The 26,131-nt window shown below is 39.8% G+C and overlaps 3 protein-coding genes across 5 annotated transcripts; 1 reads left to right on the top strand and 2 right to left on the bottom strand.

Annotated features, from left to right (window-relative positions):
• Positions 1 to 788: 788 nt before the first annotated feature.
• Positions 789 to 4,111, bottom strand: LOC108877697 (uncharacterized). 3 transcript variants are annotated; one of them, XM_018667805.2, is made up of 6 exons: positions 3,853 to 4,111; positions 3,427 to 3,505; positions 3,108 to 3,279; positions 2,233 to 2,354; positions 1,227 to 1,301; positions 789 to 1,072 (listed from the first exon to the last, which is right to left on the bottom strand). In XM_018667805.2, exons 3-6 carry the CDS (start codon positions 3,226 to 3,228, stop codon positions 944 to 946), a joined length of 447 nt encoding a protein of 148 aa, XP_018523321.1. In that variant the 5' UTR covers positions 3,229 to 3,279; positions 3,427 to 3,505; positions 3,853 to 4,111; the 3' UTR covers positions 789 to 943. The 3 variants fall into 3 exon arrangements, with proteins under 3 accessions (XP_018523321.1, XP_018523320.1, XP_018523319.1); XM_018667804.2 differs by lacking the exon at positions 3,427 to 3,505 and having other exon boundaries at positions 3,108 to 3,303; XM_018667803.2 differs by lacking the exon at positions 3,427 to 3,505 and having other exon boundaries at positions 3,853 to 4,107.
• A 328-nt stretch (positions 4,112 to 4,439) lies between these two features.
• psmb10 (proteasome 20S subunit beta 10) lies at positions 4,440 to 9,404 on the bottom strand. The gene is made up of 8 exons (XM_018667802.2): positions 9,209 to 9,404; positions 8,280 to 8,373; positions 8,048 to 8,145; positions 7,056 to 7,196; positions 6,596 to 6,711; positions 6,432 to 6,490; positions 5,928 to 6,079; positions 4,440 to 4,735 (listed from the first exon to the last, which is right to left on the bottom strand). Exons 1-8 carry the CDS (start codon positions 9,271 to 9,273, stop codon positions 4,624 to 4,626), a joined length of 837 nt encoding a protein of 278 aa, XP_018523318.1. The 5' UTR covers positions 9,274 to 9,404; the 3' UTR covers positions 4,440 to 4,623.
• Positions 9,405 to 12,749: 3,345 nt separating this feature from the next.
• ndor1 (NADPH dependent diflavin oxidoreductase 1) lies at positions 12,750 to 26,078 on the top strand. Its single transcript, XM_018667829.2, has 15 exons — positions 12,750 to 12,875; positions 14,977 to 15,116; positions 15,332 to 15,409; positions 16,083 to 16,180; positions 16,270 to 16,368; positions 16,802 to 16,903; positions 17,051 to 17,254; positions 17,791 to 17,918; positions 19,689 to 19,900; positions 20,107 to 20,214; positions 20,358 to 20,472; positions 20,566 to 20,712; positions 20,808 to 20,926; positions 22,241 to 22,335; positions 23,451 to 26,078. The coding sequence occupies exons 2-15, from the start codon at positions 14,982 to 14,984 to the stop codon at positions 23,593 to 23,595; spliced, it is 1,785 nt and encodes a 594-aa protein (XP_018523345.1). The 5' UTR covers positions 12,750 to 12,875; positions 14,977 to 14,981; the 3' UTR covers positions 23,596 to 26,078.
• The last annotated feature ends 53 nt before the right edge of the window (positions 26,079 to 26,131 follow it).

Here is a 26,131-nt window from a genome sequence, read left to right as displayed (position 1 = left end):
CCCCTCTGGTTGTTCCATGTATCAGTCTATTGGTGCATGTAGGTAGGCAGTTTTAACATCCAACTGATGTTTTTTTCTGTGCTGTTTTTTGCATCAACACTCTGACACTGGTCAGGTTAGCAGTGGGAGAAAATGTCTCCACATAGTCTTCACCCAGTAAAGTAACTATTGCTCAGCATTTATTAGCTGACTACATGAAAGTACATGAAGAAACTCAGCACAGCAGCACAGAAACCCAACCTGAATGAAATCAACCTGCTGCGCTTTGGTGGTGTAATTGCAGAGTGACACAGACACAAGTATACATGTACACAACAGTGTAGGCCACTTATGCAGGTTGTGTTGGTCCTACGCAGAAATATAAACCAAGCTTAATATGGTAGCCTTAATGTCGGTCACCATCTGTTCTGCTGTGCCTGCTCCCCTGTTAATACAGATGTAGATTCGGCTCTGCAACTACCTCCAGTGCTGGCTTAAAGGTGGGGTGATAAGCCCCACCCATTCCACCTCTATACCTAACAGTGAAATAATCGGGCCTTGAAAAGAAGTAGCTCTTAACTACATTTTGTTCTGCATTTTTCATGCAGGATTTTAGGTGTAATGGACTAATATTGTCTTGGTGCTTTTACATACGTAAAGGATCTGAATACGTCTTTCACCACTGGATCAAACTGCCTTCTTCCATGTGACTTTTTCTGTTGAACTGAAACATCACTGATAAAAAGTCACATAAAAAGATGTAATGAGATAAAATCTTTGCTTGTGTCAAGATCAAATAAGACATCAGCTAAAAATTCTTGCGGTTTATTAACAAAATACATTTTGGGGAACATTTACACATCAACAATATATAAACGTCAATATAACAAAGCAGTGATCACACTAACACAACAGAACTATTCTGGATAGTTAAATTATTCTACAAATACATAAACGTGTGTTTTTACATGTTATCCACCCCACGGATCCTCCTTGCCAATTGAATGTCGCGGGGGAACACGGTTACCCGCTTGGCATGGATGGCACACAGGTTGGCGTCTGAGAATAACATGACAAGAAAGGCCTCAGCAGCCTGGGAGGATGAGGAAGAGAAAGAAAAATGACAAGTTAATTCAAAGGAGAGAGACACTTGTTTAAAAAAAAAAAAACAAATCCAGTGCACTGTTTTCTAAAATTCACTGTAATGATAATTGTCTTCTTTTTCCCCAACAGAGATGGTTGCTTACCTCCTGCAGGGCAAGAAGAGCATAGACCTGCCACCTGAGAGCCTCTCTGGAAAAACCTTGGCACACCTCACGAACCTGGATCAAAAAGAGGAAGATGCTTTTTCAGACTTTGCGTGCATCCTCAAACTCTGCAGCTAGAGATTATGGAATTGATTTAATTTACAAAACCTCAAATAAACATTTTAGGAGCATCAGCACTAAATTTAGGAGCAACATGCACACAATATTTTTTCCATCTTAACTGTATTACTGGTAAATGCTTTGGTTATATATACAATTTAAGAAAATAACACTGCTGCTTTATCTTAGGGAAAATATTAGGAAATTATTACTATTTACATGAATGATTTAAGTTGCACATTAATATGGGGCTAGAAGCAATCTTACACATCTTTGTGAGTGAAAAAAAAGAAGAATAAAACGTTTGTTTTAGCTTCTTCATAACAATTTCCATTAGCTTAATGTCATGTCAATTGTGTGCCAAATCTCAATAAAAGTTATCTCAAGGCACTTTTCATATAGAGCAGGTCTAGACCATTCCCTTTACCCAACAATTCCCACCATGAGCAGCACTAGGCGACACTGGGAAAGAAAAACTTCCTTTTAATAGGCAGAAACCTTGAGCGGTTGGGTTGGGAAAGAGAGACATATGTCTGTCCAAGTTGTCAACCTGTCTCCTCTCTGCTTTCCTTTGATGGGGGTCATGTCAAAAAAATAGCAAAAAACCTCACTATAGTAGGGGAAACACTGCAGCACAATACCCTAAGGCTATGGAGATACCGCTGGCAGAGAGGACTTTGACTTTGGCTTTATTCACTATGGCTTTCCAAAGGAAAAGTGCTAAGAATTTCATCAGTTCTCAAAGGGACACACTTGTCTTCAATGCAGTCTTGCTCCCGAGAACAGAAAATTTCTTCCAGATTTCTGGCTAAAGCTGCACGTGTGAAAGAGGGTAAATACGTACAGGTTTCAGATTCTCCTCATGGTTTGCTGCTGTTTGACTCACCAGACGAGAGAAGGGTCCTTTCCTTAACAGAAGATCGGTGCTCTTCTGGTACTTGCGGATTTCCATTAAGGCCTTGGTTCCTGGTCGAAACCTTCTTTTCTTGGGAGACACAGGAGGCACGCCTGGACAACAGATACAGTTTGTTATTTTGGCAGGACAGGAATGAGAATACTACTTGACAGCAGAGGGTCACCAGATTTTCAAAATCATTGAGGCATCTGTGCTCCTGGGATCACTCTTTAGGAATGGTTTGATACCTTTGTCCTGATTTGTGCATCACCACAATTTCATTGCAGGTCTACAGAGAGTTCCTTGAATTTCATGGCTTGGTTTTTGTGCTGACATGCAGTAGGACCTTACATACTCAGATGTGTGCCTTTCTAAACTATGTTCAATCACTTCAGTTAAGGTGTCAAGTTCCAGACACATTTCAAGGATAATTAAAGCAAACAGGATGCACCTGACTGTATGGAATGGAGTATTTTTGTAAATGAGAAATTTAGCTTTTTGCTTTTTCATAAATTTGAAGGAAAAAAATCTGTGTTTTCACTTATAATTGAATCTACACAAACTTTTCAAATTGTAAAGGAGTCTGAATACCATATGAATCCAATGTGCACATCTTAATAGCAAAGAATGCATTCTTTTATATTAGTATTGTATTTTGTAAGGTACTCTGTAAAGTCTTGTTTGGATAAGTGCTAGCTAAATTATAATATTTAATATCTGTATTGTTGTTGTTGTTGATGTCATCACAAGATGATTAAATCTCACTTCTTGTTTTTACTTAAATTTAAGTTGACGGTGACTTATTTCTGTATCTGGAAAATAATCATGAGTTTAAATATCAATCACACTACCTCAGTCAATCTCACCTGAAACTCTGCTTCGTCTTGGGGTCCTGGGTGTGGAACCAGAGGGCCCTGGGTCGGGTACCGGGGGGCGACGTTGAGGGGTTTTGCCCTTCCGTCGACTTGCAGATGAATCATGACGCATTGTCTCCAAGTCACAGGTCAGGACCAGTGAAATGCTGCAGTAACGGTCTGACTGTGAAAGTAATGATGTTCAATTCTGTATCAAAAAACAGGAGATGGATACTTTTCCTCCATTCACACTTCTCATTTACTGATTACACCTAAAACAATTATGATTTAAAATAGATTCATCATCTAGATGTTGTTGTGCTCTACCCACCCCACTCTAGAAAGACGAGGGAGCTGCTACAGGTGTGCGGGAGAGTCCTGGAACATCCAGAGGCGTCTGAGCTGGACGCCTGTTACATTAACTTATCAGTGCTGTGTACTGTCCTAAATATACTATAATCGTATGCTTTTGAGAGTTTAAAAAATGACGTTTGAATTTGCCCCCTCTGAGAGCGAGTAACGGACAATTTTATGGAAAACCGAGGTTATGTTTGAAGCTATCAATAGTGGATGTCAAGCATAACGTTATCGTAACGTTTTATTTTACAAGATGCTGCTAACACATTAGACTAAACAGCTAGCGTTTGCTCCCTCGGTGCTTAAGGTTAACCTTTTCGTGGTGTATACATTTAGAACAACAAATTACCGCGCTCTTTTTTCCAAGTTTCCTGACCCTATAAAGTAACTGTTAACGTACCTGTGGAGTTGAACAATATAACTGGACGAATTTTTAAATAAAATACTGGAAACCGAAGTGACTGTAAACAGCTCCAAGTAGCCACCAAACACAACAGCATCCAACTAAAATTCAAACAACGCCTCATCTACGGCTCAACCAATCAACTTGGGATGAGTGGGCGGGGCAAACGTTTAGGGAGCGCTTGGTGAGGATCACCACAACTCGTTGAATGGGGCGGGAACGTTAGCGTCAGGATACACATCACACTGGTTCGGTGACGGCGTTGAATAGACCGGTTATCCTCGTTTCACGATGAAACGCATGAAACTGGATGGGAAACTGAAGTTAAATGATTGGAAGCTAGTTGAAAGCCAACCAGGCAGATTTCTAGCATAGTAGAATAAAAAATATTGCATAATCATTATAAAAGACGAGAACTACCATACACTGTATTTAGTATTATAGTAGTATTATAGTAGTATTTAGTGTAGTGTAGGTTCATGGGAAGACACGTTTTAGTAAGAAAAAATAAAAATACAAGCTGCAGTAAAGGTACATTCTTCCAGTCTTTCAGGTGCAGTCACCAAATAGCAAGCAGGCTCTGATAATTTAACAAACAAAAGCTTTTATTACAAAATAGCTCTACAGTCAGCATTGTTTTAATCACACTAACTGACTTTTTCTACATTTAACCACAGAGGTCTTTCTTTATCAGTACACTGATATATTATTACTATTATCATCACATACTGACTGCAGTTTATTCCAGCAGGAGCATTTCATTGTATTTTATTCAGTGTCCATGACCTGAACAGATTGGTCGATCACATCCAGGGAAAGCGGGGTCACAGTTTTGGTCAGGACGGCTGTGGTGCCGGGTTTATATCTGTACTGTCCCTCTCTGGAAAACAAACAGACAGACAGACAAAAAAACATGTATATATGTAATCTGTAAGGAACCATGTACAATAAAACATTAAACATTAATTCAAACATTTAACATTAAATATAATATCTTGTTCCTCAGACTTGTGTCTCACAGACAACCCTGACTGTACATGATGAATATGCTATAATGGAGAAGAAGCCAAGGCATTTAAAATTTTATATACCAGGCACATATACAGTACTGCATGTACTCTGGCTTCCTCCCACAGTCCAAAGACATGCAGCTTATGGTTAACTGATAACTCTAAATTGCCCCAGGTGTGAATGTGAGTGTGATTGGTTGTTTGTATGTGTTGGTCCTGTGATGGACTGGTGATCCGTACAGAGTGTACCCTGCCTTTCGCCCAATGACAGCTGGGATAGGCTCCAGCCCCCCGCGACCCTTAACGGATAAGCGGTATAGATAATGAATGGATGGATGGATATACAATACTGTGCAAAAGTTTTAGGCACTTTAGATGTTTTTGCTCCTATCCTTCATCAGTATCATCGGGGGGGTGTCTGATCAGTCCCAGATTAAATCTGCAGCGGGACAATGAGTCCAAACACACAGTCAGCATCATAAACAACTGTCCTCAGAGACAAGAAGAACAAGGAGTCCTGCAGTAGATGGTCTGACCCCCACAGAGCCCTGATCTCAACATCATGGAGTCAGTTTGAGTTTACACAAAGAGACAGCAGACACTGAGACAGCCTGAATCCACAGAGGAAACTGAGGCAACGTCTCCAAGCATGCTAGAACACACTACCTAAGTACAGGTGTACTGAGGAGAACTGGAGCTGTTTTAAAGGCAAAGTGGAGGGAGTTAGGAGGAGGGGTCATAGGAAATACTGATCTGATTTAGGTTTTTTCCTGTTTGCATGCTGTGCATAAGGTTAACTGATGAATTAAAAATTCATCATGGGACAGCATCCTCACTTTACCTTTAGTGTCTAAAACTTTTGCACAGTACTGTATATTTAATTCAAATTTCTCAAAGCTCAGAAAATTATGATTCTTCAGTATCCTACAGTAATGATGCTGCATTGTCTTTTTTATCCAGAACTTGTTTGTTTAAGAACTGTACAGCTTGACACCGACATGTAACGGCAAGACAGACACGACTGGTTCTCTTCTGATGAAAGGTACATATAGAAAGGCTCACCTTTTGCCCTTCATCGTGGGTTTGTCGTAGCCTCGCAGGTACTCCACTCCTGCCTCAGTGATAACACACAAGTCCACATTGCTCCCTGAACCCAGGTCACAGAAAATCCCTGCAGCAATAGCGTCTCGTACAAGTTGCTTCGCCTCCTCCAGCTGAAAGGGAGGGTGGAACGCACAGGTGATTCTCTGGTACAGATTCATTTTCAGTTGCCAACAAAAGTTATTTGCTTCAATTGGTCACATCTTCTGAACATGACCAAGTCAAGTATACACTGCCAAGGATTGTGATAGAGGTATTACAATCTTAATACAGCATAACAGTGTTGCAACAACATTTTTTCTCGTGTCCACACTGAGCTGAGCTTTTTGAGAGTGGAGGCCTGAGCTTTGTGAGAACAGTAAAAAAAAAAGAGTAAAAAAGAGTTGGTCAACTCTTTTCTTTATTAAAACAGCCATTTTTATTGCATTACACCTGTCATGGAAAAAGGCAGACAGTTGGTCTCACCTCCATATTTGGTTTGAATCTGTCCTCAAACACAGAGACAGCAGCTGCAGCCCCAGAACCTGAAACCAGAATCAAACATTAGAATTTTTTTTTAGTTTCAGATACTGTGTGACCTGCTCATCATAAAAATAAGTATACAGCACAGTAAACAGATGAACACGTACCCATGGTGAGGAAGGGCAGTTTGTCATAGGAGCCATGTGGGTAAACACTGTACAGGTGAGCTCCAGTCACATCAACTCCTCCAACAATCAGAGATGAACCCACGTGACCCTGGTATCTTTATAAACAGACAGACATCACTACAAAATGCTGCTTTCTGAGAATAAAGAAAGTCAGTCTGACTTGTGTTGTTTTTTTTTTGTTTTTTTAACAAATGCTAACACCTATTTCTCAGTGCTAAGTTCACTTCTTTATAAGTCTTCACACAGTCAGAACACCAGCAGTTAATGTGGGCTAAACTGGGGATCAACTTATGTGCTCTGTGGATCAGAGGGTAGACTACCACTGTTGTATTAAAAAAAGAGAACTGTGTGGAGAGTTTTGAAAATGTAAACTCAGTGTAAAGACGTGTGTTACCAAGTGAACAAACTGTAACAAACACAGAAACCCAAGAAAACAAACCTGAACAGCATCTGTTTCAGCTGTCGGGTTACCATGGCGACAAGTGGGGGTCGCCCAGTGTTGAGCACGTGCAGTTCAACGTTGGATGCCATGATCTGTGTAGTGATCTCTGCGTCTGCAGCCACGCCAGCCCCACAGCAGCTACAGGACATTCAAGACACAGGTCAGGTTCATAAACATGGCCGCTTGGTCTTTGTATAAAGTTCATTTTTTGTAACATTTAGAAACAACAACAACTCTGTGTGGAATTAGTTTTTACAATACCAGGAAGGGACAATAATGGCTAAAAAGTCATTTTGCTCTAGAATCAGTAAAATTAGATCACAGTTATCAGAACTTTTTAATCTGTGGCAAGGGCCTCATAAATAAAAATGAATAAAACCTCTCATTATATAGATAGAAATGCTTGCATGGTTAGAGTACATTCTGGTGTTTTTTGTGTTTTTTGAGATGTGGGGGGCTTTTGTGTATTACTCTCTAAAAGTTAAAAAAAAAAAAAAGGGAGAGCAGCAAATGGCAAAAAATTACTTTACATAATGCACACAGCCTACTCATGCTTAAGGACATTTAAACAGGGGGAGCTGGGGGCCAAACAACCAGTGCCCAACCTATGTTGCCTATCACCTGAGCTGCAGCTGCCTCACCCTGCCCTGCAAATTGTGCAGTTAAAGTGGGGTTAAACTGAGACAAAAAGATCAGACACATTTAGTTTTCATCCCTTATCTTCACAGAGCCAACAGTCTCACATTTAAAGACCTGGGGCTCCTCGAGATAAGATGACACAGCTCTCTACAGAGATAACTGATATCATATAAAGCCTTGTTTGTTCTTGCCTGAACTCATAATTTGATACATTTTTTGCCTGTAACACATAATTTTTGTGGGTTACCTGCAGTGACAAAAAGTAACTCTATGAAATATTGTAAAGACAGAATGACACTGAGGACTGCTCCTGCTGTGTAACTGATTAATAAACCTCTGTTTTTACTCACTAAATCTTTGGAGCAATGTAGTGAATCTTCATGCAGTTTTTGTCAGCCACCACCATGTCGTCTGTCGCCCTGGTGTCTGCTCCCAGGATCACTCCATCCTGAGAGTCAATGACAGGAAACACTCACCACACCTGGCTGATGTCTTCAGTTTACATCCTAAAACTAAAACAGCAGTGTTCCTCTCAACACCTGTCTGTGTCTCTCAGTGAGGACACTGAAGGCAGAGCCTCACCTTGTAAACTATCCCAGCGATGGTGGTCCCTGTTTTTCTGGCAGTGGGAGCTTTGTAGCCGAGCTCTGACAAGTTGGACTCCAACACAGTGTTCCTGGAAATGATGAATGAGCATGAGACATATGCACAGAAAGGTGGTGTGGTTTCACTGCGACCCTGCTACGTCCTCTGATCCTGCCATTAATGTCCTAAAACTACTCTGTATACTGTGCAGTAGTGGATGTATAGAGATGTTAGATGTATCAGTGACACAATACAACAAAAAATACACTTGGGTTGTATGTGCACAAAGGAAAATGAGTAATTGAGTGATGTACTTTGAGATTCAAGAGCTATCATTAGACAACAATATCTTCCTCTGAAGTCAAGTGGGGTAAAATTAGAAAGTTGCACAAAACTTAAAACTGTTTGGTGTTGATTAGCATCCTAATGGGGAACTTAAATCTAACTACTTCACTTGGTCTCTATTTATTGACTAATTGTAGTAAACCTTATCCTCGATATTTACATTTTACCAACTTTATGGCCTAGCGAATTAAAAAACCATCAAGGATTGTTAATCCAACAGACACAGGCAGTGAGCAGAGAGCTTTTCAACCAAATCTGGATCCTCTCATTTTGGAAATATCAATCACAGACACTGACATTCAAAGTATTCTTGTCTGGGACATGGATATGAGCTCTATGTGAACTTGACTGTGTTGTTCTCTCTTCCACAGATTATTTCAACTCCCTCCATCAACATCACAAGAATGCCACAATGAAACAGTGATTACGGCAGGAAACAAAGGACAATCTCTAAACTGAGTACTCAGTATAAACAGTACAGCACAGTGTGGTAAAGACACACTATAGTATACCGCCACATATGACCGTGTTTCCTTCTGAGCATTTTAGCCTCATTAGCAATAGATGCAGTGTTTCCTTACCTGCGGCTGTTTTCAAAGCAGAATCCCCCAGTCTGCTGCTCACAGGGCTTCAAACTGTGGAGCATCTTCAGTCTGAAGACAGAGGAGATGAAGATGAAGCTAAGCGCTGATTCTGAGGATAAAAACCTTCAGCAAAGGTCCCCAAAGTCCGGGCTGTGTGTCAGCGCTTTTAAGGGGTTTTTACTTTTACTTTCACTTCAGCAAAAGCCAAGCCTTCCTGCTCACCACTGTAAAAAATATCCACATTAACCAGGCATTAGTTCTCGTATTGAGTTTTAAGGGTTGTTGTTGTTTTTTTTTTTTTTCATCAAAAAGGTGCAAGTGTTGTTTTAGGAGCACTTGCAACTCCACCTTTTTCCTAATTTAATGCCTTTTAAAAGTTTTATTTTTTTCCTGAAGCAAAACCCTCAGATTTGGATTAAAGAAGGCCTAGTTGAAAAACTATGCTATATCATTTATGGAATAAACACATTTCTGCGAGAGAAAACAGACAATTTCTTTCTGTCGTGCCATGTCCATCATGTCAGTTATTTTGAGAAAACCCATAACCCATTAACATGAACTACTGAATTATATTTACTGATGTTTCTTGCAGTGTATTAAAATTCAACAAACTGTCAAGATGGAACCTGGTTCCTTGAGGCCTAAAATGTCGGCTCAGGTGACTCTTCAAAATAAACAACCTTTAGTTTAAACAGCTTGTTTCACTTTTTCTCCTTGCTTTTTAAAAGTAACTTTAAGGGTTAACCCTGAGGTCAACTAAGGCCAAGTTTATAGTAAACTTTTTTTTACAATTATATTACATGCACTGTCAAATTTATGTTATTAATTACAAAAAACCTTCACTTAAAGGTCTTATATTGGTATTTCTTGGTGTTGTTGGAACCGGGATTAGGCATTAAATAAAATTGATGTTGAGGCATTGTTGCTCCATGTATGGCTTCATATTTCTTGTGCATCCATGTTTTGTCTGCTTTTTTTGTGCCATTTTTCAGCATTTCTTCGGCAATTCTTTCAGCTTTCAGCATTCACACTGCATCTTTCTGCATTAAATGCATTTTCTAGTGTTTTTATTGCAACAGTATGTAATAGGCCCATATTCATCAAAAACAGACAAACAAACAAATAAAAAAAAGACCCAAAAACTTAACACAGTCACAAGCTGCTTCAGTGTTCATCACCCTACAGCATAAGTGTATTGGTGTTGTTTTAGCAAACATGATTTTGCTTGTTTATCGTCTTAGCGGTGGAGCCAGTTAAGGAAAGGGTGTGGGGTAATTAAAGAACCAGTGTGTAGGATTCAGTGGCATCTAGTGATGAGGTTGCAGATAGCAACCAACTGAATACCCCACCCTCTACAAGTGTATGGGAGAAACTATAAGGTAACTAACAGGTAATGTAAAAATGCAAAAAGCCCTTTCTAGAGCCAGTGTTTATTTTGTCATTCTGAGCTACTGTAGAAACATGATGGTGCAATAGAGCCCCTTAAATTCTACACACTGGTCCTTTAAAAGAGGAAAAAGTTTATCCTTTGGGAAGCAGGGATACACTGAGTAACACTTTCAAGTAACACTTTAGTTCCCCATATTTATCATTTATAATGCAGTGTATAAACATGTAATAAATAGTTTATAACAGATTATAGTGGAGATATGCAGATGTAAGTGTTTATTGATACATTATTTGTAACAACTGTATCTGCTCCTGTGGGCATTCATGCCATATACTGCAGGATAAACAGATATGTTGAAAGCAGGACTAGTAACAACTTTAATTTATTTACTTTTTTAATTTATCTATGAAATCAATAAGCCTACATAACACATGTCAATATTCAAGTATTTACTTACAGGGGGCAGGTTAATAATTTGTCATGACATATTTCATATTTTTGTTTAAAAATGTGGTGATTAGACATTATAACTATGATAAATTAAAATAAAGCACTCTGAAGGTACACTAGCTGTTTCAAGAAATAGCACCATATTATCTTCCCTGTGCTATCAAAATCCTTGTATTTCTATATAGGCTATATTATGGGCTACTCACAATTTGTATTTATTGGTTGTTTTGTGTGTGTGTGTGTGTGTGTGTGTGTGTGTGTGTGTGTACAAACATGCAGGAGAATATAACAAAGTAAAAAATGTCAATAATAAAGTGTGAAAAAAGTGCACAGTGTGTGATAAAATCACACACCGCCCCTTTTATTTAATCAAGATCTTTGGAGGTGAGTCAACTTTAATTATATAAGCTCCGTCCTAGACTTGGTTAACTTAGCTACTTAGCTTTATTTGCTTTGTTTTCTAGCATTAGGGTCTTGCCAAACTCTTATCAGTTGGAAAAATACATTTTGTCACAAATATTTTTACTGCTTTATATTTTTTCACAACATAAAGTTACATTACAGTGATGTTAATATGATGTTGAGTATTTTTTTTTTTTTTGGCTAGCTTCGATGCAGGTGCTGAGACGTGGAAACGTGCTAATGGCATATAATACTGAAGGGCAGGTGGAGAAGGCAAAGAAGCTCTCTAGTGTGGAAAAGCTAAAGTGTCCGTAGTTGTGAAAGTTGGAGAGAAGAGGGTTAGTAGTTTCAAGGGGGTGATTGTAAGTGTTTCCCTTAGTGTTAACTTGAAGGAGCTGGTGGAAAATCTGAAGGTGAGAAACAATACAGTGAAGAGTGTGAAGAGAATGACAAAGGGAATAGATCACGCCTTGTTTCCAGGGTTCCAGAGACGAGCCCAGTAATTCCAAATCCCAGCTGTCCAGCGCTCCCAAGCCTCAGCTGTCCTCCTCCAGGTTCCCGTCAGCGGTCCGGCCAACTACAGATCCACGTCTCCTGTTGGCGGACCTGCTGAACCCTGCTTATCGCCTCTATTCGACCGTCTAGCCTATCCCAGACCCTGGACCGACCTCCTGAGACTCCTGTTCTCTGCTCCCCAGCACCTAAGGTGTGAGCCAGAAAACTTGAAGCTTCCAGGTCATATACTATACACTGAGCACGGACTTTTCAGTTAGGTAGACATCTTGTGTCCAGCAGTTAAACTTATGAAATGAACAATATTTTAATGTTTATAGGTTATGGATTTTTCAGTGATGTAGATAATACTTTATGATTTTTTTTCCCACAAGATAATTGTTTTTGTTGTTGTTTTATTAGAAACAGCACACACATTTTTCCAAACATTATATTTTTTTGTCTTAAAACCATAGACTGCCTGTAAATTTTTTTTATATACAGCCTATACTTAAAACATGTTTGGGGGGGAGCATTAGAGCAGCATTTGATTACCTTACAGCATTTACAGTTTGTTGAATTCACCAATAAAACCAGTAGACTATGTATTAGTAAAACCTCTTTTGAGTACATGATAAAGTCCAGTGAGCTACAGTACTCACTCACTGCAGCACTATTCTGATGTAAATTGTTATTGTTGGTGATTCTGTATTTCTTCGGTGAACGTATATTCGAGTGAAATATGAAATTCCCGATCTTCTGTGTATGTCTATGAATGCAGCATCAGTGCACGAACCAATCACAACTCGAAACGAGCGTGCCGTAAAGTGTGGCATAGATGTTTAGAATGAGGATATGCTTGCCTAACATTGAGCTGTTATCTCTCGGTTTTACTATTGGATAAGTCTGTTGTTCACTAAGAGAGCAGCGGTATGTATCTCGTTTCCTTGGTAGTTTGAGATATATGTCTTTCCTTGAAGAAAAAACAAATACATTAAAATCTGACAACATTTTCTAGCCAACTCACTAGCTTGCAAGCAGTTAGCAATATCAAACATAGAGGGTCCGTCCCTCACATCACAGCCCTGTAGATGTAGGAGTTACGACAGCGAGGGTTAACGAACAGCAGTCACGTGTGGCTTCAACTAGTTCCAAGTGGGGCGATTCAGGTCGATTGATTTCCATAGTGAATTAGAGAATTTACCAGCAAGCAATACTTTTAATGTCAGACTTCTCTGTACTGCAAGTCAATGACTGATGTTTGTAAATTATATCTTTTAATTTATTTAATTAAATATTTTTCATTACCATCAGATGTTGATCCGTCCATTCAATGAGGTAGTTGTAATTAATGACAAAGGAAAAAACAACAAAGTGTCTCTGTAAGGTGTTGGGCCACCACATGCCACCAGAACAGCTTCAGTGCAGTTTGGCATTGATTCTCAGAGTCTCTGGAACTCTACTGGAGGGATGGAGCACCATTCTTTCCAAAGATATTCCCTGTATCTATGAGTTAATATGACACTTACCAGATAAGTTAGAAATATGTTAGAACTTTCCACCCTCACAAATACCAGAATAGACTTCCATATCTATTTTATATGTACAGATGGGTGACAAAAAACCTGGAATGTGGATGAAATGAATGGAGAAACATAGCAAATGCAGATGTGTCCACACAGGTGCACAGTGTGGTACAGTTAAACAATTAAACAACCAGTCATGCTGAGGAGGCCCAGTTGATTCTGATTTTGTATCAAGATGGCAAGAGGAAAAGATTGTTATGTCTTTGAAAGACAGTCAATTGTTGGGGCACAGATGGCAGGAGCTTCAGTCATAAAAACCACCCAACTGACTAGTGTTTCAATAGGAACAGTGATCAATGTGACATTTACATTTAGATCTGTCGGTAAGACATCAGCAAATATGATCAGAAATTGTGGTCATCAGCGCACATCTGATGACTGTGATGCTCATACATAAGGAAAAACAGAAGGTCCTCTGGTGACTGAAAATGTCACTGACATAGAGAGGGATATTGTTTTAGGGTTGCAGTGCATAAACGTCTTATTGCAAAGGTGAGTGAGAGTTCAGTGGTGCTAAAACCATAGGCAAAGTTCTACAGAGATGTGGAAATGGTGATATGTTCAGATAAGTTATCCTTAACCGTGTTTTAGAAAAGTGCATGTGTGACATACACCAAGAGAATGGCACAGGCCTGAATGCTTGACCCCTACAGTGAGGGGATCCACTGATATTCTGTGGAGAGTATTTTTCTTGCATGTCCCCTTAAGCTAGCTACTGTACTTTCCACATCCACGAGTATGCAAGGCTCTAGGGTCTATGTGTTGTACATTTTTTAATCAGAGAGTGTGCATGAGGCTCAGTGTGGACATCCGTGCACTCTACAACTTGTCCATGCTGATCTGCACAGCCACTATGCTACAAGGGCTTGAATTGTGCACAAGCTCCTTAGACTAGAGAGAAGTATATTAGCAACAACTACGTGTTGTCACATTTAATCTATGATGAAAAATTTGTATCCTGATTGGAGTGATGTCAGAGTGCCCCATCCATAGGGCACGAGGTGTCACTGAGTGGTTTGATGAGTATGAAAACGATGTGAATCATATGCTAGCTATGGCATTTCCAGTCACCAGATCTCAACCCAGTTGAACACCTATTGGAGATTTTGTGTGAGTGATGTGTTGTGCTCTCTACCATCTTCATCAAAATGGTACTGCAGTAACATCTTGATCAAATTTGGCACAATTGTCACTTGGATTCAAAAAAGAACTTTGGTAGTCAAATGTCAGGGTCACTGTGACTGCATAAAGCATGTTTTTAGCCATAATTCAATAACTTTAATAACAGTTAATTAAATCTAATTAACTGCATCTGGTCTGGTTGGCAGAGGCATACAACCTGAGGTGGTAATTCTAGTTTCATCTAGATTAACTCCTTTCAACTATTATTTTTTTTATTCCAAATCCATTAACAGAGCATTTAGTTATTTTGTTTTTTTTCCCAGTCATAATGTCAAAGCCCATTCTTTTAATCCTGTACGGGAGCCAGACCGGGACTGCACAGGACACAGCCCAGAGGATTGCACGGCAGGCAAAGAGAAGGTGGCTGCAAGTTCAAGTGTTGCCTTTGGATAACTACAATGTGGTGAGTGTGGTATTATGGTGTTATTAAGAAATGCAAGGAGAGGGGATTGTTATGGCCATGCTCATTTATTGTTACAGCACCAGATCTAGGGATTCTGCTCAGTTCCCTGCAGTAGTGGGTGACAGCCTTTACCTCTCTGACCAGACATTGTTTAAAGCTGACGTGAATCACATGAATACACTGTTCCTTCATGTGTGTTTCTTCTCATCAAACAGGCCAACTTGATCTCAGAGTCTCTGGTTGTTTTTGTATGTGCCACCACTGGCCAAGGAGATCCTCCAGACAATATGAAGGTAATAAAATAAAAACACAAGTGCAACATAAAAAAGATCACAGTAAGAGGTTAGTAAGAGGTTAGATTTAGCTAATCTAAATTTTGAAAGCTTTTGGGTGACCTGTCCCTGTAATTGTTTCTGTAATCGATATGGAAGTCTTGACACACATTTGTGTGCTTTTTTCTTAAGTAATTGATATGTTGTTATATCCATCATTATTGAAAATACATAATTTTAAATGCTGGTAGTTATTGTCTCTGTTGTTTCTTCTTAAACTAAAGGGAAGAGAGTTTTCTTCTCTAGTTCTACAGTTTTAGTTGCCTGAACAAAAGCTAGGTCATATTAGAAAATGGCACAGCAAAACGTATCTGTGCTTCTTTGCGGCTCTAGAAGCTTGATAACAGTGATGACTCGCAAAACTACTTGGTAAAGTACTGGAGCTGTTGAGTTAACGGCTAACACACAAGCCAGCTGGGAACATTCTGAGGTTGTTGTTGCTAATAATAAATCGTGCAACACAGCTAATAAGCTGGGCTAATGGGCTTTCGTATGTTTTAAATTTGAAATATAACAATAGTTGTTCTGATTTAGTTTTATACCAGGCCTATTAGATTTGTCAAAATACAGACCAATACAGTGTAATAAGAAAACCCATAAATGTTTTTCTGTTCATGTCTCACTTTCTTCAAAGAACTTCTGGAGGTTTCTCTTCAAGAAATCTTTACCTACTGGATCTCTGAGTCGACTGGACTGTGCAATACTGGGACTTGGGGATTCCTCCTATCCAAAGTCAGTCCTTCTCATTTGCATTCTCTCAGGACACATTCAGAATGTCTATTGGTCTTCAAAAACATAAACTGTTTTTTTTTTTTCCATAGGTTCAATTTTGTGGCCAAGAAACTTCATAAGCGCCTTCTGCAGCTGGGTGCCAGTATACTGCTGCCTGTTGGCCTGGCAGATGACCAACATGACCTAGGGTAAGAATCTAATTATTACATAAAAACACACACACACAAGTATTACCAGTTTCATAAGTTCCAGTAATACTTTGCTCCCTACCCTTACCTGAGTGGATTTATTATTCAAGAAATCTTAAATCCAGTTAAATATTTTCCCTCTAATACCCGCATCATACAAGTATGCCTTTACAATCTTACTACTGCCTCCCTACAAATCATGGTACTCTTTTCAGATGTAATTGTATCCCAGTTAGCCAAAGTAGGGAACAGCCTATGAGGCACCAAGGGCTTGCCCACAGATGCTCGTCCCAAAACACTTCAGCACTGCAAGGTGGCGCATTAAGCTGAGCTTGATTTGGCGTAATAGATATGCAGCAAAGGCTTTCATCTGGATTCAAATAGGGCACATTGTTGTGATGCACGTGTTCACCTCAAAATCTGTTCTAAACAGGGCAGATGCTGTGATTGACCCATGGCTCACATCATTTTGGGAGAAACTGTTTGCCCTGTACCCATCTGTGGCTGATGTGATACCACTTCGGGAAGATGAATTGTGAGTATCCACCTGGGAAAAAAAACAGCATTTCATTCTGTGGTTATTTTGATTGAGACTTTGTTTTGTGTCCTTCAGAAACCCATTATTAAGTCCCGTTTGTTTTGTAAAATCTTCTTCTTTATATTTGCTTGTTATGTGTGACAGACTCCCTCCAACATACACTTTCCACTTCCTGGACGATGTGAAAGAGGAGACAGCTGACAGGCTGAGAATTTCCACGGATCAAACTGTCCACTCCCAATCTCAACCTTTTCCTGCCAGACTTATTTCCAACAAGAGAGTAACAGACCTGTCACACTTCCAGGATGTGAGGCACATAGAGTTTGACATCACTGGATCCAGTTTGGAGTAAGTAACTGTAGTGTGAAATATTTATTTCCCATTTTTTTAAAAAGGCATTTAGTCAAAAAAATCGAAATATTAGCAGGAAAAAAGTTTCATTATTTGTGAGTATTCAACTGCCTACTACTGTGTTTCTGTTAACACAGTGCCTAAGTGCATGTTAAGATTGCAAATGTGAAGGTTTACCAGAGCTGACTGGGACAACCTTCTCTGCCATTAGCAGCAGAACTGCGTGTCTGCGTGGGTTAAAAAAAACAAAACAGATATTTTGCCTGACTTTGAGACGCTTGTAAGTGCTTTTCAGAGTGTTTACAGAGCTGAGAATTTAGATTCTGGTACTTTAGTCATATTCATTTTATGTAGTCTTGATTTGGGACTTTACAGTGGTCATTTACTTTAGTTTAATTATTTTATCAGTTTAGACATAGTCATTTAGTGAAAAAAACTAATACAAATATACAGAATGATCAACAGTGTTGAGCAAAACAGTTAATGTCAAGCCCTGAACTTAACCCATCATTCGTTGTGATATTTTTGTGTAGGTTTGATGCCGGTGATGTGGTGATGATGCGTCCTTGTAACGCACCGGAAGACATACAACAATTCTGTCAACTGCTGAGATTAGATCCAGAGGTCAGATTCACGCTCAAGGCCACAGACAACTCTGCAGGTATGTATGCGTGTGTGTGTCTTACCAATGACCAAAAAGGTTCATAGTAAAGAAATCTATTAGTAAGCATGTAAGCATACAAATAGCCAATTTGCTAATGCCAAAAGTGATTAAATAGTGAAAACATTTTATTAACACCAGCGTTACCTGCCTTTGACAGATTATGACAGTAACCAATAACTTGTGTTCATTCATATTTCATTATAGAAATGTATTTTCAAAATGCCCCTCAGTATTGATGACAGGTTTTCATTGTCACATGCTGTCCAGCAAGCTTACTTACTGCCAGATAGCTAGCAGCCTCTTTTCACAAAGCGACTAAGCATCTAAAAAGACAAGCATCGATTTGGAGTTGTTTGTGTTTTAGTCTCTATCCAAGTCCTGAGATGAAAAACATCTAGCTCTTTAAGTGCTAAGTGCTGGAAACAACAGTCTGCTGAAGTTGATAAGAGAGGTGAGAGTGGATCGAAGTATACTGCTCAAAAAAATTAAGGGAACACTTAAATCACACATCGGATCGTGATGAAAGAATTATTTGTTGTTGTAAGTCGAAAATCTCTACTGAAGTACATGGTATAATGGTCATTTGAAGCCAAAATCGTCAACCCACTGAGGGCAGGATTCAAAATCACACCGAAAATCAAAGTAAAAAACTGAAACCACAGGACTGATCCAACTCCCATGCTTGTATGCTCTCCCAGCAATGTCAGGGCATGCTCCTGATGAGTCAGCAGATGGTGTCCTGGGAAACCTGGATCAAGGCATCGGTGAGCTTCTGGACAGTCTGTGGTGGTACTTGGCATCATCAGATGCACTGATACATAATGTCCCATAGGCACTCAATTGGATTCATTCAGACGAATGTGAGGGCTAGTCAGGGCCATCAGTGCCTTCATCACCCAGGAACTGCCTTCACACTTTGGCCACATGAGGCCAGCCATAGTCCTGCACCAGGAAAAACCCAGGGCCCACTGCACCAGCATAAGGTCTGACAGTCACTCTGAGGATTTCATCCCAGTTCCTAACAGTAGTCAGGGTATTGTTGGCTATGACATGGATGTCTGCACGAGCCTCCATGGATCAGTCATACTGGATGATGTTACAGGCAGCATTTTCACTGCGGCATCTCCAGACTCTTTCACGTCTGTCACATGCACTCAGTGTGAACCTGCTGTCATCTGTAAAGAGAACAGGGCGCCAGTGGCAGACCTGCCAATTTTGGTGTCGTTCATTGGTGAATGCCAAGTGAGCTGCACAGTGCTGGATGTTAGCAGACACTAGCAGAACACAAAACAAGAAAAGAATCAATCAGGAAGGATAATGAGAGAGCAACTGTCTGTGGCCACCACATTCATTCCTTTTTTGGAGCCTGTCTTGCTTTTGCCTCTCCATTGCACCTGTTTTCACTTTCATTTGCACCAAAGCAGGAGGAATTGATTCACAATCACTTGTGCTTCCTAAATGGACAGACCGATATCCCTGAAGTTTAACTGACTTGGTGTTATACTGTGATGATTAAGTGCCCCATTATTTTTTTGGAGTGGTGCAGTAAAGTTGTAGGCCATAAGGCAAAAGCAATGAGCTTAAGAGGAACTACAGTTTGGTGATTATTCTCTGTAATACAAATATTGATTAGTGCAGCTTTAAAGCTGTCACTTAAAAACACATTGGCCTAGCCTTAATAGACTCTTGTTGGTGGCCAATTACCAGTTACTCAGCCTTCAACCAGCTGCCTTGAAGTGACTCTTTCTTTGTGCATTTGTCATTTAGTTCCAGCCAGGCTTCCTCAGCCCTGCACCGTGCGACACCTGGTGGAGAGATACTTGGACATCGCAGCTGTACCTCGCCGTTCCTTTTTTGAGCTGCTGTCCACCTTTGCCACCAATGAGCTAGAGCGGGAAAAGCTGGTTGAGTTCAGCTCGGTGGCAGGCCAGGCTGAGCTGCACAGCTACTGCAACCTGCCCCGCCGCACCACACTGGAGGTAACAGCTGAGTTAGTCAGTGCTGGGCTGCAGTTTAAGTTTCAAAATAGCATACCCTGCTTTACTTCTAATGTGTGGGATTTTCATGTGATTATAGAACCTTTCAAATTATTTTCATATTATACATTTTTGTATTACCACCAGTAGGAGTCAGGTTTTAAATATACGATCTGCTTATTGAGTGTGTGATGCTCCTCTTGCTGCAGGTCTTGGCAGATTTCCCCCACACTACAGCAGAACTTAAAGTAGACTACCTTCTGGATCTTTTCCCTGAGATCCAGCCTCGCTCATTCTCCATTGCTTCCTCTCTTCAGGTAACTTAACCTTCTCAGCTGATTTAACTGCTATGAAAAAATATACTGTGTTTCAAATTCATGTATAGTAGTGAAGACAGATACAGGAGAGATCACAGTGAATTCTTGCAGATGTATTCTGGAGACGTGTTCTCTCCACACAGGCTCATCCACACAGGCTCCAAATCCTGGTAGCTGTTGTCCGATACAAAACCAAGCTGTATAAACCGCGGAGAGGACTTTGCTCCACCTGGTTAGCCTCCCTGGACCCTGCACAAGGTCTTTGACTAAATGTTATATCACTCAAATGACATGTGCTTACACACTGTGCTTCAACACTGACTCTGTGTTTTACTACTAACGGTGTTGCAGGGGACGTGTATGTGCCTCTGTGGGTGAAGAAGGGAAGTCTGAAGTTCCCTAAAGAGAAGGACACACCTGTGATAATGGTTGGACCTGGAACAGGAGTGGCACCTTTCAGGTCTGCTTTACAGGAGAGGGTTGCAGAGGGAAAAACTGGTGAGATCTCTTTTTTGTTCCATACATGAATTTTGTCAGTCCGCATCATTTCACAACTCTGACATAAGGCACCTCTTCTTTGTCCTCCTCTACAGCCAATGTCCTGTTCTTTGGCTGTCGCTCAGAGTCCAAAGACTTCTACTTCAGGTCAGAGTGGGAGGAGATGATGAATGCTGGGCATCTGACCCTCTTCACTGCCTTCTCACGAGACCAGGTCAGAAACATTCACTCTATAGGCATGGTAACAATCATAGGAAGGGACAGCAACTCAACAATTCATAAGCACACACAGACAAATGCTAACACTGTACTGCCCTGCAACAGATGCATAATATTTACTTTAAAGCAATACAAGAAATAAAAACAGGACTCAGAAACTTCAGCCATGCTCATGGCCCAGTGAGGCTGTAACAGATATTGCCAGGGCTGCCCCCTAAAACTCCACTGTTCAATGCATCAGTCGAGAAGTCCCTGATGTGACTCAAAAATGTCACTCACAAGTTGATAACATTTTTATCTGACCCACAGTTCACACACACAGAGCACTGCAGAAGCATCTGTGCGACAGGCTGTAAACTTTACAATCAAATCTTGTCTGAAGAGCTGAACCACAAAACTAACTGTGATGGAAGTACTAGAAGTAGAAGTTTTCCTGAACACTCAAATTAGAGTCAACTGACGAAAAGACTTAGTTGTGGCTAGCCCTATACATTGTAAAGAAAACCATAACTTTGCATAGATAAAGTAAAGTAAAGTAGACATTTCGTCCTGATGACTGCACTAAATGAAAAGTCAGATTCACAAAGACTGAATGTTCACACCAAATCTCATAGTTAACCATTGACTAGTAAATATTGGATAACTATTTCTAGCTGTTGCTTTCAGCCCATTCATGCCCCTAAGCTGTGTTTTTGATACTACCCCTGAGAGACACCAAAGTTAGATGCAGAAGCTGAAAGCTCTAACTATAACTATACCTATCTAACTAAATCCTAAAATCAGTTTATTGTTTATGTCTTAGTTTGAAAAACAAGTTCTCTTCCTCACAGTTTGAGTAGCCAGTTAGCATTTTAAAACTCATTTGACTAAAAAAAAAGAAGTTTGCACAAAGCTAACATACCCAGGCTAGCTTATTCGTTCTCTCCATGCTGCCTGTGTGTGCTGGATTTATGTGCGAAACACCCAGAGGGCACCAGCCCAGTTGGCCGCTTTACTATCTGCGCACTGGTCCACACAAAAAATGTGGCACAAACTCTCAGGTCCTTGGCCTGCCTGTAGCTGATGGCTTTTAATGAACCGTTTCATTACTAATGTTAAGAAGATAAGAGGAGGATTTGCATGTTTTTGCTCAGAGTGAAGCCAGAACCCTTTCAATCTTAACTACAATACCCAGGACTCATTGTTAACTTTGCCCCCATGCATTGACTTCACTCACTTAGCTACCTGCCCCAAACAGCACATTAACCATAGCTCTGTGTAGCTAATGTCCTCTGTGGATCACAATGAAACTGACTGAGTGTTTGTTCAGGAGGACAAGGTGTACGTGCAGCACCGTGTGAAGGAGAGCTCTGGGCTCCTGTGGGACCTGATTGCCAATAAAAGTGCCTGCTTTTACATCGCTGGGTAAGTCCAAAGCACCAAAACTCAACATGTCCTGTGTTCAAATCAGGATATTTATTCTTATTGTTGCAGTGAACAAAAAACAGCGTTGTAGTTCCATTAACTTGTACAACATATCATCTCATTAATGTGTAGATGTCTTGTGTTCTCTGTATATGTGTGTGTGTGTGTGTGTATTTGTCTGTGTGTGTGTGTGTGCGTGTCGCTCTGCATATCAATCACCAAAATATTATTGATTGATTATTGATTTTTAAGTTACACACAGTATTTACTTCAAACTAGCATCATCAAAATCAGTTTATTTTCAGTGATAGAAATTCTTCTGTGACTGTCTTAGTCCATCTTAAAGGTACATTTCAACATTTGGAGAAATGTTCTTCTCTCTCTGAGAATGAGTTGAGACGATTGATGTCATTGTCATGTCTGTGTGTTAAGTACAGAGCTGGAGTCAGGATGTGGTTAGCCTAGCTTAGCACAAAGACTGGTGGCAGGGGGAATCAGGGGAACAGCTATCCTGGCTGTTGGGGCTAATCTGTATCAGTGGGCACAGGTTTTGGTTTTGGTCTCATGATGTGATAAGAGGAAGCTACACACAGTCACTGCACCTAGCATAGTTCTAGCACAAAACTCCCTCTGAAACTACAAAGTGCCACTTTTTGAATATAGCCATTACATAAAGACCAAGGACATGTACCACAGAGCATGATCAGTGGATAAACAACAATTAGTAGAATAATAGTTTTGACAGAAATGAAAAAATTCTGATAATTTAATAATCATATTTATGAAATGAAAAGCGTCTCCAGCTTCTCACATGTGATGATTTTTTGCTCCCATATATGTTATATAATTGTAAATTGAATATCTTTGAAATGTTAATCAAACAAAAGAAGGTAAATCTAAAAAATGAGCAATAGATAGATCAATAATCAAACTTTGGTTGCAGCCCCAATTTCATAAATATAAAATATAATATAAATTAAAAGAGACTATATTATTTAGTATTGTTTGTAAAGACTCTTATTAATATCCTGTTTATTCTGTATGTTACCCGTGCTGAGTCGGAACATTAAGCAGCTGTTAATCTACAGTTCTGACTTTGTTTTGTTTCTCCACAGCAATGCTAAACAGATGCCAGCCAGTGTGAGTGATGCTTTGAAAGAAGTGTTCCAGCAGGAGGGAGGCATGTCAGCAGAGGAAGCTGAACAAATGTTTGCAGTTCTGGAGAGGACAGGCAGACTCCAGATGGAGACCTGGTCCTGATCACATGCTCTCAGCCCACTGCTTCTCAGAGGTTACATTCAGCTACCTCTGCTGTGTTGACTGCATGATACAGACCCAGCAGTGGAAAGTTTAGTCACCTTGAATTCATTCATGAGAATATTTGAAAATGAAGAATTTGTTCTTGACCTTTGGGAGCAATATTGTGTCAGATCTGTCTAAGCTTAATGGTCCACTACCAGTTTCTTTTTAGCTTTCATCACCATCTCATTGATAACAGGTGTTTGTACTGAGGTGCAGTTAACATCACAGCCTCCAACAGCCTCGCTACTGGCAGGCAGAATATATGCATGCTCCTGCACAAACTGCACAAACAAAACAACACAAACCCAGAGTTGAAGGAACAGGTTGATGTTGGGGAAATCCATTTATTCACTTTGATGAGAAAACTGATACCACTCTAATGTTCTGTCTTGTTGTCAGATTGCCAGGCAACCAGCAAAGAATCCAGGAAGTTACCAGGTAGTCTTCTTTTTTTAATTGTTCATCGCCTCAGCTGCGTACCGTATGAAAAAAGTTCACCAGGTCACTAAAATTAAATCCATCTGTAGCTAAAGTCAGGTTACGTGTGCTGCTATTTTTCAGCACAGTGTCACATCCACATATTTTCATGTTGACTGATATGAAATAGCAATTAATTGGTTTTAGTGGACATTTGAGCTTAGATAATTTTGTTACATATATTTGTTACATATATCAGCAGTTTTGTTGATGCACAGGTATGTGAACAACTTTAACTTTTGCCTTGTGTAACTGGTATCCTTATAGATCCAGCAGTGTGACTCACTGATAAGTAACATTATCATAATTCATCATAATACAGCTCAAATATCATTTGCTAACAAAGCTCGGCCTACGTTTCTCCAAATTATATGGTGCAGAATGTTTGTACATTTACATGCACCATTAAGATGCAGTTGTTAAAGACTGTGTAGCCTTTGCTGAGCAGCAGCCACTATGGAGACAAATTGAAATGTTCTGTGACTGTAACACTCTGTAACAGAGTTCTTAAGTCAGTAAACTGTCTCACCATTGTGGGCTAACACCCTACCCTGTCTCTGATTGGCTTACCCTAATATTCTTACACTGACCCTAACCAATCATTATTCTTCACACCTAAACCTAACCAACCCAACCAATGAGGGCAACAAGCACTAGCCTGTCAGAGACAGGGTAGGAGCGGGTCTTTGTCCACCCTCACTGGGGAGAACAAAAAGTTGCACAGCAAAGTTTGCTAACATTAGCTGGCATTAGCCACCAGAAGCTACTGGTCATACTAGACCAAGTAGGCTGTAGCTGCTAAACCCTGGAGTGTACTAAATTGAGCACTGGTGCATTATATTGCTCATAAAATCAACTTTTCATTTTTAAAAAGAAGATTGTTATCTCTTCTCCCAAAAGCTACATAGTTGCACTTTAAAGTAAAATAAAAAAAAAAAAAATCATTCTTCTTCAGAGGGTCTTCTTCCAGTGGGATTTAGTGGGGCAGTTTGATAATGCCATTTGAGCCACAATTAAAGGAACTGCACTCTACTGTTAGTCCTCTGATTGGACCTATAATCCATTAGTGTCAAGTAAGATCCATTAATGTGTCCAAAGGGGCGTCTCTAAAAGCCAGTCGAGGCAGCAGTTGAGAACATTTCCATTTAAAGTGTACGTTATGATTGACGAAGCAGAGCAGCACATGCAAAAGTGCAAGTGGTGTGAAAATGTTCAGCAGCAGCAGTAGAACTTGCAATCTACTTTTTCCCTCAGTAAGAAGTGCATTTTTTAATTGTATTTAATTGTAATTATATTTTAATAGTGCTTGTTGAAGCTGCAAGTATGGGAAAGTTTTGACATTAAAAACCCATATAAATAACCCACTTGCAGTGAAGTGTACAGTATGTAATAACATGGTTAACCTGACAAGAAACTTCAGGCATTTGAATGCCTTTATACATAGGACATTTTTTCCAGATGCTTTTAAATTGTCTTGACAAACAGTCTGACATTTAAATCATTGATTTAAATGTCAGACTGCCAAATAGAAAATGACAATGCAAACTATAATGCATAACAAAGAGAAACACATTACCTAAAAGTAAAGTGTCCTAACTTGAGGAAGCTGTAAACTTGACTAGTTGATACATACAGTATATTGGATCACTGGTGCAGCAGTATACAATGTATGAGATATAATTGTGACTAGTTGTACAAAATGTCATAATTAACTACATTAATCTGTAAACTACAGCAGGTTGCTTTGAGAATTCACTTGTTTGGCTTTTTGTGTTCCAACATAATAATCCATTAGGATGTTAAATGAGTGTCAGACTGGGTCTAAAATTTTCTGTACAGCCCTCCAAATTTATCTGATGATGCTTATAAAAATCTGTAGCTGCTAGTATAAAAATGAACTATAATTATATTTAAATCAATTTGTGTGCACATAATGTATGACAAAAATAAACATTTTAAAAGTATGTCTCAGCCCATTTTGGAGGAGTACAGTTTGCAGACTGGACTTTTGCATTTG

This window comes from Lates calcarifer, linkage group LG9 (genome assembly GCF_001640805.2).
Source record: "Lates calcarifer isolate ASB-BC8 linkage group LG9, TLL_Latcal_v3, whole genome shotgun sequence".
NCBI lineage: Eukaryota > Metazoa > Chordata > Actinopteri > Centropomidae > Lates > Lates calcarifer.
Note: the sequence above shows the minus strand (reverse complement) of the source record. Positions and strands in the feature narration are given on the sequence as shown.